This window comes from Bicyclus anynana, chromosome 7 (genome assembly GCF_947172395.1).
Source record: "Bicyclus anynana chromosome 7, ilBicAnyn1.1, whole genome shotgun sequence".
Taxonomy (NCBI): domain Eukaryota; kingdom Metazoa; phylum Arthropoda; class Insecta; order Lepidoptera; family Nymphalidae; genus Bicyclus; species Bicyclus anynana.
The window spans coordinates 11,344,866-11,359,313 of NC_069089.1; the positions used below are offsets into that span (position 1 = coordinate 11,344,866).

The 14,448-nt window shown below is 34.5% G+C and overlaps 1 protein-coding gene across 1 annotated transcript; it reads left to right on the forward strand.

Annotated features, from left to right (window-relative positions):
• The first annotated feature begins 1,308 nt into the window (after nucleotides 1–1,308).
• Nucleotides 1,309–14,106, forward strand: LOC112055677 (cytochrome P450 4C1-like). Its single transcript, XM_024095872.2, has 10 exons — nucleotides 1,309–1,522; nucleotides 2,579–2,668; nucleotides 3,475–3,585; nucleotides 4,395–4,580; nucleotides 5,170–5,366; nucleotides 8,212–8,278; nucleotides 9,228–9,429; nucleotides 11,436–11,587; nucleotides 12,436–12,621; nucleotides 13,335–14,106. Exons 1-10 carry the CDS (start codon nucleotides 1,363–1,365, stop codon nucleotides 13,520–13,522), a joined length of 1,539 nt encoding a protein of 512 aa, XP_023951640.1. The 5' UTR covers nucleotides 1,309–1,362; the 3' UTR covers nucleotides 13,523–14,106.
• The last annotated feature ends 342 nt before the right edge of the window (nucleotides 14,107–14,448 follow it).

Below are 14,448 nucleotides of genomic sequence, written 5' to 3' on the forward strand. Positions count from 1 at the left end.
CTTTTTTGTGTCGTAGACCCCTTGTCATGTTTTTCCATGATGGTTGACCCCCTAATTACCTGATATTGATTTCCTGTAAATTTCTAACTGTAGTGAAGTTTAGTGTTAAAAATTTAAGTAAAAACACATGTAAATTTATACATTTATTAATTTAATTTAAATTAAAACTACGCAAAATCAAATTATGTATCTGTTATGTAAAATATACGTAACATTAAATAAACATAAAATAAACTATAAATAAAATAACATAAGCAATAAGTCAATATTTAAGAGAAGGATGAATCTGATGCTTTAAGAAATTATCAACATTTGGCGTCAATTTTGTAAGGGTTAATCTTAGATCTCTTTGGCTAATGATGTCCAGTCTGTTTCTTTTTTTCGTTAGAAGATTGGTAACCCCCTTTCCACTAGGTATGATGATGGAAAGGAAATTATAAATTTTCTCGCTATATTCCATAATAGGTACTATCAGTGTACGTGTTGAGATCCACTTTCTTCTCATGGATCCCCAAATTTTTTTTGCGCTGACGTAGACCTCTTGCAAGTTGTTATAGACCCCTAGGGGTCGATATTTACCACTTTGTGAATCACTGCTTTAGACAAACATCATTCGAGTCAGGTGTCAAGTTAATCCGCACGAGTTGTACAACTACGTCGCTCGCTGTCACGTCGATGGTCGCGTGACAAATTTACACGATACATTTGTATTAATTGTTATAGTCAGGGATCCCTAGAATATTTTGTACAACTGATTACTAACAAGCAAATTTTTCGTGAGTAGCTTCATCTCGATGAGACAATCAACTTTTTTTTATTTAGGAAAATTCTGGTAGCTAATTGGCCGAAGGCCGCGAGTTTTTTGTTCGCGTATTATATTTGCTTGGGTAAAATGACCAGCCGAAGCCAAGGCCAGAGGCCTTTAATAGAATAGAGGTGTTTAATAAAGTTTTTTTGATTGCGTATTATATTTACTTGGGTAAATGACCAGCCAAAGCCACCGTTGAGGAGTTACCTTAACTGTCCTTTGTTTTCATCATCAGACCCTTAATAACAGTCAACCCATCTAGGTGGAACGTTCTCATCAATACAAATTAATCTTCTATTATTATAATTCTAAATAATTAAATACTCTGAATGTTACAGAAAAAAAAAAATTACTTTGGAATGTATAATGAAAAAAGTGTGCACACAAAGATAAAGTGAAAACAAGTATATTTAATGCATCATTAACATTGATAGTTGATGATAATAAAAAAGAGACAATTGTTGTTAATTATACCAGTCTTAGTACGTACGTTAGTAATCATTCTATTCTAGAACTTCTCGAAATAGACACAATATAAGTCATTGTATTGAAAAATGTTTTTATTTACGGTATTAGTATTAGTGACAGTTATCTGGACCGTACAATACCGGTTTCGAAGGAGGAGAATGTATGAGTTAGCGTCAAGGATCTCACATCTGAAAGATGAATTGCCGTTTATTGGTGTAGCGCATAAATTTATGGGAAACACTGAAGGTAAATTGTTTTTTAATTAGTAAAAGGGGATGATGACAAGGTTTCAATATGTTGATTTTTTATGAAACATACGGGTAGGTAAATAAGGTCAATATTAACTAATATCTAAAGAACTAAGGTTGTCTGGATGTTCATAAAAATTTCAAAATCTTTTAACGTAATTACATGAAAACTCATTTCCTTACTTTTAATGTGACATTTTTCATTAAATGAGGTTTATTTTATTTGTCACATTACACACATTAGTCTGTTAACCCTTTTACAAAAATATTACTTAAAACTTAAAGGGTTACTTTAATAAATATAATCTAGTTCTGTCGAAAAATCCAATGACGTTTACTAACTGTTAACTACCTCCCTACGAAAATTTCACGTTTGTAGCACAAATATTATGTACTAAACTTGCGAGAGTCTTTAGACCTTCTTAATCCAGACCTGTCGCAAAATTCATTTCTAACGGACGTCTACCAAATATAAAACAAATTTCCGCCAAATTTCAAGTTTGTAATATAAAAAAAATAAGGACTTTCGGTCAAACTTGAGAAAGCCTTAGACCTTTTTAATCCGGCCCTGTTATAAAATTAGTATGTAATGAACGTCTACCATATATAAACCACCTCCCTGCCAAATTTCAAGTTTGCAGCAAAAAAATTAGGAATTTCAAACAAACTTGCGAGAGCCTTTAGACCTCCTTCGCAAAGGTTCCGTCGCCTCTCGCAAAATCCATTCATAGCAAGTGTTGACTTAATGTCTGCCAAACTTCAAGTTTGTAGCATAAAAATTAAGGACGAAAAGTATGGAACGTTCTGGCGATTCATGGCAGAGCCGCAAAATTGACTCTTTAAATCCGTGTAGCTCCGAAAGTAATGATCGCAGATATCCCGTTTTTCTATAAAATTACTATTTGGCGTACTCTTTTATATAAATTTAAACACGGTTTTTAATGTATTTAAATTCCTAATAAGTCGTATGTATGTGATGAATATATATGTAAGTTATAAGAATGTAATCAAGTGTATACATAATAAATTAATAATTCTAAATTAACTATTTCAGACGTAATGAAAAGTTTGAAGAAATTTAGCTATGAAGCCATGGAAACTGATGGCGTAACTAGAATGTGGCTTAATCATATTCTTTATTTCGGTGAGCTTACTTAACATCTACTACTTCTGATTCGTAGAAATCCCTGAACCACGAAATTATATAAAATAGAAAAAAAATAATGTATGAAATGTGTTGCCATGCGCAACCCTCGAGAACGGCTTAGAATATTCCTTAAAGTACCACGATGGTGTTTTCGGAGAGTTTTTTTTTCTAATGTCTATTATTTACGGTATTTAGATGAAATTAAACTATATTATACTTAGGCCTGCAGTTCCTCGAATTTATAATAACAAATACATAACTATTTTTCAAAATTCAAAAATTCGTTTATTTCAAGTAGGTTAAGTTTCAAGCACTTTTGAAACGTCAGTTGACTATTTGTAAAGATTCTACCGGAAGGAAGGGAGGTTGAAAATAACCAGCAAGAAACTCAACAGTAGCTCTTTTAATAAAATCATATAGTACTTTAATTTACAATGATAAAATCATTACAATTTCAATTCAATTACAAGTTTTACTTCCTGTTTGAAGGTGGAAGCTGATCCAATGGCTTCCAAGCACCTTTATTTTTAAGGAACTCATTAATGGTATAATAACCTCGACTAAGTAAATGTTTTTAATACATTACTAAAGTTATGCATTGGCAGGTCCATCACAGTCTTGGGGATCTTGTTATACAAATTACACCCAAACTAACAAAAGCTTTTTGTACTCTTTGAAATAACAAAATGAATGAAATGTCCGTGTTTATTGATGTGATTTAAACCAAAAAAAATATTTAGTCTTACATATACTATACTGTATTAAATATATTGACAGGCTACTGCAGGCTTTTGATTTTTCAGTAATGGTGAATCCGGAGGATTTGGAGATAGTATTAAAAACATGCTTGGAAAAGGATGATGTCCATAGATTTATGCGTAATGTTCTCGGTAATGGCACCGTGTTTGCACCTGGTGAGTCGATCTAACTGCCTCGTTTGCTCAGTACCTACCTGGTCTGTAAGGCTTCCAATCAGTAGCGTAGCGAGCCTTCGAGGGGCCTTGTATCAAAATTAGTAAAGGGCCCAAAAGGGTAAAGATTTCTCACAAAAGAAACACATGCTACCTATTTTAGAATTTAAACTATCGACGAGTGTTATTCATATTAATTTATTATGAAACACGGCTAAACCTCACATGATACAACGTCGGAGTGTGTCCGACTAGTTTCGACCAAGGGCCTTAGTCGTTAGTTGGCTCTTGAAACGCAGCAAAAACTAAAAGGGCCGTGTTTAATTATTAAAAATAAAAATAATAATAAATTAAAGTGCTAGCTAGTAACTTCCTCCTTGATATTCAGCTAGCAAAGATTCAATTTTTTAAAAAATTTATTAACTAAATATTAAATATACATCTTGCCTATAAATTCATTACAGCACGGAGTCTCCGTATCATTGATACGTTCGATACGTAGCTACGTCCCTGCTTCTAATCCTGCCAATAATGAGTTATAATTTTGGGTAGTACAATGACATTTTGATCTTTTCTTTCTACTTAAAAACTTTCAGTGACAGCCAGCGTTGGGAGATTGAAGGTGTTCTGGAGATTATTGATTAACATTTGATAGTGATCGTTACTGAGTCAAACTTTATTCTACACCAGTGGCCTTTTTTGGTCTTTATTATCAACTTACTGAAGTGGACAACAAAGTGTCTTCTACATATTAAAGTTTATTTATACACTAAATTGCATTTTATAACTTGATTTTTGTACATGTATTTTAGTTTCTATTTGGAGACGTCGCAGAAAAATTTTAATCCCAGCGTTCAGTCCGAAAATCGTTGAAAGCTTTGTAGAAATATTTTCAGAACAAAGCCAACATATAACACATAAAGTGGCACGTGTGTCTGGATCTGGAACAGTTAACCTTTGGCCGATAGTATCAGCTTATTCTTTAGATGCCGCATGTGGTATGTTTTATAATGAAAATTATTTTATACGGTAAATCTATTTGTTTTCCATTTACGTAGTGTCGTCTACTTCCCGTAAAATGCCTTAGGTTAAAAGGCAATGTGTTTAGGGCTCTCATATCTCAAGGAAAAATAACAGTTTTCTTTGTCTCTCTATCTGTCTGTCTTTTATGTTAAGGTCCTTTATCTTATTATACTATTACTAGCGGACAACCGCGACTTCGCGTGGAATTTAGTTTTTACAAATCCCTCGGGAACCATGGATTTTTCGGGATAAAAAGTAGCCTATGTGTTAATCCTGGCTATAATATATCTTAATACCAAATTTTAGCGGTTCAGTAGTCGAGGCGTGAAAGAGTAACAAACATTCATATCATCAAATTCATCAGTTTTCGCAAATCTCGGGAAACCATGGATTTTTTCGGGATAAAAAGTAGCCTATGTGTCAATCCAGAGTAAATTCTATTTCCATTCCAAATTTCAGCAAAATCGCTTCGGCGTTAAAGAGTAACAAACATCCAAACATCCAAATGATGTCTTTTTTATAGGTACATATTGTTTTAAGAATAATGGAATTTTGCTTTGTTAGAATCAACGGCAGGGGTAAAAATATATGCGCAGTCCGAAACAAACTCACAATTCCTTGCTGCTCTAGAGGATGGTCTAAACATTATCAGTCAAAGAATCTTCAATGTGTGGCTGCAACTGGAGTGGCTATTCCGTTTGTTACCTCTGTACACTAAATATCAGAAACACGTTAAATATGTATATGATTTCACAGATGAGGTACGTATGAAAACCAAAAGGTATGTAGAAAAACCAAATACTAACCAAAAGTTAATTTGTTTAAATAAAAACAAACATTTTATTTGTTTATCTAAAATATATCAATACTAATGTTATTAGCCAAGACAGCACAGTCTCTGACTATATGAGTAAGACGAAGATCATGTCTAATGCTCATGTACCACTCCACCCAGTTATTGTTGAGGATACTGAGCTCGAAATTGTAGATGAATATATATACCTAGGACACACAATCCCACAATCCAGTTAGGTAGGTCTAATTTGGAGAAAGAGGTGAACCGCCGAATCCAACTCATCCGGACATCGTCCGGGAAACTCCGCGACATCTTTTCGTCCAAAATTCCTCAGTGCCTGGAGACGAAAGTTTTTGAACAGTGCGTGCTGCCAGTGATGACTTACGGATCCGAGACTAGGTCGCCAACTAAGGGCCTAGGCTCAAAGTCACTCAGCGGGCGATGGAGCGAGTTAAGCTTGGAGTTTCTCTGCGTGATCGAATCAGAAATGAGGTGATTCGCAGACGAACCAAAGTCAATGACATAGCTCAGCGAGTCGCGAATTTGAAGTGATAGGTGTTTGTTAGTTAGCTATATTTTACACTATAGAAGTGTTCGTTTAGGAAACGCCCCCTACCTACAGAGTGTTAAAAATTAAATATTGCGGAAGCTATTTCCAGATAATTCATTATTCCTTGGTGTGAATAACTGACTGTTTGTGTGTGTGTGTGGTTTTGTGGTTGAGACGTGCTTGGTCTGTTATCTTCTCATACAAAGGACTTCGCGGAATATGTGGTAAATTGACTGTACCTGTTCCATCAGGTAGACATTAGATTCAAAATTCAAAATTCAAAATTCATTTATTTCAAGTAGGCTCAGTTTACAAGCACTTTTGACACGTCAGTTGACTATTTGTAAAGATTCTACCACCGGTTCGGAAGGCAGGTTCTGCTGAGAAGATACCGGCAAGAAACTCAACAGTTGCTCTTTTGAAAAAGTCATACAGTATTACAATTTACATTTGATAACAATTAAATTACAATTTCTTATAGTTTTATTTCCTGTGTGAAGGTGGAAGCTGATCCAATGGCCTCCATGCACCTTTGTCGTTAAGGAACTCATCAATAGTGTAGTAACCTTGACTAAGTAAATGTTTTTTAACACATTGCTTAAAGTTGTGCATTGGCAAGTCCATCACAGTCTTGGGGATCTTGTTATAGAAGAGTACACCCAAACCCACAAAAGATTTTTTAACTCTTTGGAGACGATATGCAGAAATAACTAACTTATGCCCGTGTCTAGTAAGACGTGGGTTTAGATCTCCTTTTCGTTTGTACAAATTAATATTTTGTCTCACATAAACTATACTGTTATATATATACTGACAGGCTACTGTTAAAATGCCTATTTCTTTAAACTTTTGACGAAGGGACTCGCGTGATTTTAGTTGATATATTGCTCGAATTGCTCTTTTTTGAAGTACAAATATAGAATGTATATCAGCAGCCTTGCCCCACAACAAAATACCGTAAGACATTACGCTGTGAAAGTACGCAAAATAAACAAGTCTAGCTGTATCAACATCAGTAAACTGTCTTATTTTTCTCACTGCAAAAGCAGCTGAGCTGAGTTTACCTGACAGTTTTTCTATATGAGCACCCCACTGAAGTTTAGAATCCAAGGTCACTCCCAGGAAAACTGTGGAATTCTCTATTTCTAGTGTTTCACCATTGATCATTATAGACTTATCTAATTTTATAACATTTGGTAATGAAAACTCAATACATTTAGTTTTCTTTGCATTTAAAAGTAAGTTGTTAACAGTGAACCAATGCGACACATGCGATATGGCACGGTTTACATCGTCGGAATTATCTTTACTTCTGTCACTCTTAAAAATTAGGGATGTGTCGTCAGCAAACAGTACTATCTCACAGATGCCGCTAACATGGTGTGGTAAATCGTTTATGTACACTAGGAATAGAAAAGGACCCAGAATTGAACCCTGTGGGACGCCCATTGTGTTAGAAAAACCGCGAGACTTTGAATCATTTATGCATACCTTTTGTGTTCTATCACTAAGATAAGAGGCGATGAGATCGAGTGCAACACTTTTTATGCCATAGTGGCTTAACTTAAGTAAAAGAATGTTATGGTCAACACAATCGAATGCTTTGGACAAATCACAAAATACACCAATAGCATTCTTAGCATTTTCCCATGCATCATATATATGTTTTAAAAGTTTAGCACCTGCATCAGTTGTACTGCGACCTTTAGTAAAACCATACTGTTCAGGGTGAAATAAATTATTTAAATTAAAATGACTTAAAAGTTGATTTAAAATGATTTTTTCAAAAACCTTACTAAGTGTTGGCAGTATTGTAATTGGTCTATAATTATTAACATCAGTTTTGTCACCTGATTTAAAAAGTGGTAACAGTTTGCCATGTTTCATTAGGTTCGGAAAGATACCCAAATCCACGCATTCATTAAAAATAATAGCTAAGTGGGGAGCAATGACATCAATGATGTTAGATATTACTTTCACTGACATGCCCCACATGTCTCCAGTTCTTTTTAATTTTAACAGTTTAAAAGTTTTTTTAATGTCTGATACAGTTATATGATGAAATTCAAAAAGAACGTTGCACTCTTTAACATGGCCTCTTAATATCCTCTGGGCTTCCGTAGCAGAAGAGTCCAGTGAATCTGTTAACAAGATAGGAACATTCTGGAAAAAGTCTTCAAAGGCATTAACAACCTCGTTATCGGTGTTTATCTTTTTATCATCTTATCTAGCTATAGATCTTACTTAGCTACTCTTTCAGATTATCCACAACAAGCGAAGACAATTAAAGAATAACAAGCAAAGCCAAAGCGACAAAGGTCATTACGGTATGCATTTGTACTTTCCTTGCGTTACAATATAAACTAGCGGACATCCGCGCTTGAAACTCTTGACAAACTGTATCTGATTATTATTTTGTTGCGGAGTTTAAAAGGTTCAATTACCTATTATAAAAAAATATATTGAGTCAAGTTTAAAAGATAGACCCAAATATATAATAGATACAAATTTATTAGCAAAGCTTAGGTGTATATCATTATATCTGAAGAACTACTGGTCCGAATTGTAAAATTTTTTCAGTGTTAGATAGTCCATTTATCGACGAAGGCTATAGGCTATATATTATCCCCGTATTCTTACGGAAATGGAAACCACGCGGGTGAAACCGCGCGGCGTAAGCTAGTTCGATAATAATAGTCGGCCAACTTTTGTTACCATTACCTATACAGTATATTTGCTGGAGTAATGCATAGTTACCAACCGATAATCGGCTCATTGCTGAGCTCAAGTCTCCTCTCTGAATGAGAAGGGTTAGGTCAATAGTCCACCAAGCTGGCCCTGGCTAGAAAATTCTCTGGAATGCAGGTTTCCTCACGATTTTTCCTTCACCGTTTTAGACACGTGATATTTAATTTCTTAAAATGCACACAACTGAATAGTTAGAGGTGCATTCCCTTGGACTGGTTTCGAACCCACACTCTCCGGAATCGGAGGCAGAGGTCATATCCACTGGGCTATCAATGCATAGACCAATTATTATTATACATTTGGAACTGCAAATGAACCGAGGAAGCTGAACTTCGGATATGACTTAACCTTGAAAAGCTTGACTCCAAACTCGCGACCAATATTTCCTGTGTGCATTTTCCGCTATCTTGAAAAAACTAACGTCATGTATAAAATTTAGCTTTCTCGGTTCATTTGCATTTTTAAGCCGATATTTCCTACATAATGACTATAGTAAAATGTATGGTAAAGCGTTTATTTACGTTACAGAATTAGATGATTTTAAAAGGAAATCTTTCCTAGAGTTATTAATACAATTATCTGGTGGCGAAAAAGGGTATACAGACTTGGAACTTCGTGAGGAGATTTTAACTATTATTATAGCTGGAACCGATACCTCTGCAGTTGGAATGGCGTTTACCCTCATGTTATTAGGAAAATATCCAGACATCCAGCAAAAGGTATATGAAGAGTAAGTAAAAGTTAAGATTTCAACAATTTAGAGAATATAAATTATCTAGTTACTCGTAGCAAGAGAGTAAATATTAACGTTCTTAGACTCAATAAGATGTTTAAATATAATGTAGGGAATACTGAGATGTATATGACGTCGCTCGATCAAGTGTTGGCTCGTGCCTACGCTAGGTGGCACGACTTGTTTCTGTAAAGGTGGGAGTTAGAGAGGGGGAGCGATCGGGCGCCAGCGACTTGCTATATAAGGCGCTCGCCGTACTTTCAGCTTCAGTGGGCTCGACTCTCGTGGCGTTGAACCCGACCACAACTTCTGTTGTGTAATCCTTCATGGGTTAATTGGGATAGGCGGGGAGAATAGCTTGAGCAGTGAAGGTGATTGTTTGAAGTACGTCGTCAAGTCACACAAGCAATATATTTCAGTGTAGTGTTTGAAATAACCTTGCGAATAGTGATACATGAAGATTGGACGAGTGAATCGTGAGTTATTATCATTATAAGAAACCGAACGGTTGTTCATTTGATTAATTCGTAACCTAAGACAACTCGCAAAGTTACCGCTTACGTCACGAACATAATCCACGTACCTATGCTCTATACTTTAAATTAGCGCCTGATAATTATTAATAGCGGCGCTGTTAGTCAGGACTTTCGGTAGCATATTTCAATCAGTAATATAATATTACAAAATGAGTACCAAAGTTATGAAATCCAAAAAATGCGCTGCATGCTCTGTAGATATAGAATCGATAGAACAACTTAAGTTCGTCACGTGCGGCTTACGCTACCACATCGATTGCATTAGTTCTATCAAAAAGAAATATAAAGAGCTTACTTCGGAGTATAAAACAAAATGGCGGTCAAAGCAGCCAAAAGGAGATAACACTAATAAGCCTGTACGTGGTACAAGCTGTTCACCTTTTAAAACAGGTGCTTCTTATGTTACTCATAGACGCATACAGCCCCATGAACAATACCACGTTGATCTCACACTGATAACGTCAAGCACCTCATCCAAGAAGAAATGAAAATCTTATTAAACATAAACAACATAGAAAAAAATATAACTAAAATAATAGGTAGCAAAACGAAAAAAATGGCAAAGGAAATCACCGAAATAAAGGATGCTATTTGTTTCATCAATAACCAATATGAAGATTTTTAAACGGAATTACACGGAAAGATTACGCAAATAAATGTTCTTAAAGAGGAAAATGAAAACCTGAAATCTGCTGTAAAGGATCTCAACGTAATCGAGCAGCACTCGCGTATGTGTAATCTCGAAATTCAATGCCTACTAGAATATAAAACCGAAAAGTTACCTAGCATCGTTGCGCAAATAGGCCAGGTAACGGGAAGCAGTATTTCAGACATGGATATACATATGTGCACAAAAACTGCCAAATTAAACCCAGATAATGGACGCCCACGATCAGTGATTGTAAAGTTCTCTAGTCCGCGCTCTCGTGATACATTTATTGCTGGAGTAATTAAATTTAATAAAAAGCTCAAAGATGACAAACTAAATACTAGCCATATTGGTATAGAGGAGACAAAAAACCGTTGTATGTCGTAGAAAACCTAACACCTAAGCTAAAAAAAATACACGCTTTGCTCGATCAACGGCAAAGAAATTTGTGTGGATAAAAAACGGTCGTGTATTCCTGCGAAAAAGTGATGTATTTGAGCATATTGTGGTGCGAAGTATTGAACATCTGGAGAAATTAACTTTCTAGATTACATTTATCTTTATATGTTTAGTCTCTAATATTTATTCTGTATCATTAAACTTTTGTCCACACAAGACTAGATTTTACTCTACATTAGTCAAAATGAACACTTATAACTTTAATTACTAGTTTTTGACTGATTATTATCACCATTATCTTATAATATTATTAGGTACAGGTATCTGATCTTTCAAAAGTGCTTGTAAACGAAGCCTAATTGAAACAAATGAATACTGACTATTGACTTTTGAACATTAAAAATATTAATATTATTCAGGTTAAAAGAAGTGTTTGGTGATTCTAACCGTCAATTGGTGAAGGAAGATTTACCCAAGTTGAAATATTTAGAGAGAGTGGTGAAAGAGTCTTTAAGATTATTCCCACCAGTGCCTATTATTATTCGGAAAGTGGAAAAGGAGATGACCTTACGTAAGTATCACTAGTTAACTTCTATCTCTTCATTAAGATCCTTTTACCCGACTACGGCCACAGAAAACATGTATATAAGTATACGGCTAAGCTACAAAAGGAAGGGTAATGATTTAAATAAATAAATCTATAAATAGTAGCGCCTAAACTTCTGAACCGATTTTACTGAATGAAGTTTCAAAGCAATTGTAGTAACAAAATCGTAATATATTTTTTAAAGCCTAATGGTAGGCTTTCAAATAATTATCAAAATTTTGTATGATGGAACTTAAAGCTCTGATTATAAGCTTTAAAAAAATTAAACTGAGACAGTTACCACGTGTTTGATATTAAATGAAAGGTCATGACGAGCACATTATAAATATTCATATATATTATAATGTTTAAGTCAAACTATGTCTATAATATGCGGTATTAGGTACAGATCGCTCGGTGCAGTCGTTTCACTTTGTACTATAAGCAAATGTCATTCCTCAAAAACCAACTTAACTCGAATGGATAGTAGGTACACTAGCTACGCAACGCGGTTACTACCGCGTAGTTTCCGTTCCTGAGAGAATGAGGGGATAAAACAGCATATATCTAATATTCACAATTAATGAATTTTCTGAATCGGTTTAGTATAGATCTAAATATTACCCCATACAACACCACAAACTTTACATCTCTATAATATTAATATAGATAAATTCATTTAGACTATGCACATACTCGTAATATAGTAGCAACCTAAGTGCGGCTGAAAGTAAGTTTGGTAGCTTGAACAATTTTAAGATTTTTAGTATGTTATATTTTTATATTCATGATATGATTTTTTGTATATTTCGTTTTATTTAATACATTTTCAGCGTCAGGCGTGATTATTCCAAGTGGTTCAGGGATAATTGTTTCGATTTTTGGAGCTCATCGCGACCCCAAGTACTGGGGTCCGGACGCAGAACACTTCGATCCCGACCGGTTTCTGCCTGAACGATTCAACTTGCAGCACGCCTGTAGCTATATGCCATTTAGTAATGGACCACGAAATTGCGTAGGTGAGTAGTTAGTTTCTTGGTGAATAAATGTTATAAATTGTTATTTATTCTTACCTAATGAGTCAATATCGTCTTATTTTAACGGCCGACTACATGGCTAGGCCTTTCTGTTTATAAAACAGAGATGAGCTTAGACTCACCACGCTGTTCCAATGCGGGGTGGCGGCCTGTTGTTATATTTTTATATAGGATCATAATTTTTGGCAGACTCAAAAAAATGCGTAATGCAAATGGGTAATACGTTCTTTATCACTTTATGTGGGTAGTGCGTTCGTCATCCCACTTCTGATCTTAGTAGACTCAGAAGAGGATCAAAAACATAAGAAAACCAATGTCGAACAAAGGTTACTCACAACTTAATTAACCCTTGAATAGAAGAGAATGGCTTTTAATGGAGTCCCCAACCTATCTCAAGTAACCCATAAAAAGTTATACAACTAGAAATGTGGACGGCTCGAACGCCACGAGCATACTAAAGCCGACCGTACGACAAGCGCTTTATATCGCAAGACGCGCCATCTTGCGTCAGCACAGCCAACACGACCTTGAGCGACGTCATATCCCTCTCAGACTACTATTTCCTATATTACATTATGCGATTTTGAGAACTTTATGGTACATGGGTACCTAGATATCTATAATGTAATATAATATATATAGGTAGGTACCTATTTAAAAAAACTAAACTTTTAATTCAAATTTTAATTTTACAGGTTATCAGTATGCTTTGAAGTCAATCCCGACAGCACTGACGTCCATATTACGAAATTATAAAGTTGTAGGAGAACCCGAAAAGGGTCCCATTCCTAACATAAGGGTCAAGTTTGACATCATGCTGAAGGCAGCAGAAGGGTTCTACGTGAAATTGGAAAAAAGAAAACCTTGCCTCTTGAAAGAGTGACTTGGTTTTTGTGTCGAGTACTGATGATTTGATACATTTTTTTTTTGAATTGAATGAATAATCTCACGACGGCTAAAAATGTTATTCCTAATCGATAAAACGATAAATAAAATAATCCTTGCTACAAACAACTCATGGTTTCTCTGGCCATATAAAGTATTTTATTTTGTTATATTTTTATTTATATTTGTGTGTGTATTTGTTGGTAGTATTGTTGTTTACATGTTTAAACTATTTTAACGTTTATTTTAGATTTAAGAGATAATATGTAAATGTTATTACTATACCTAAGAAATAAATCAAAAATTTATATGAATTTATATTACAAAAATGCGCTTAGTATAAGGGTGTAGGATTTTAACGGTTAGGAATAATCGCAATAAATTAAATGTGAAAATAACGAATATTAAATATAGATTCATCTGTTATGCTAGATATAGATTACTACTACTAATACAATGTTATTTAATAAAAGTGTCTAAAAGTTAAATTTAAGTTAATTTGAGTTAAGTTATGTTAAGTTTATTTACGTAGTTTTAAAATTATTGTAAAATTTTATTCAAATTATTAAATAAAGAAATACTTTTATTTAAGTTATAATTTAAATTATTATTATTAGAACCTCACGAATCTATTGAGAGCTACTGACCTGAAAACGTTATTTAAATCAATCAAGTTCTTCTGTAACAGCACAGATTAATCAATAATATACAGATGGAGCAAACACGACGCTGTCGTACCCGTCACGAATACGATATTAAAAATCGAATACGTACGCAAATCAGTAGCATACGAAGTCACGAACCGTCGACATACTATAGCGTCATGTGTGCTTTTAAAAATTTGTAAAAACAGTTCACAAAATCAAAAGAAAGCAGATGGAGTCTCTTTTCATAATATTTCTTTTATAAATATTCCTTATTTTT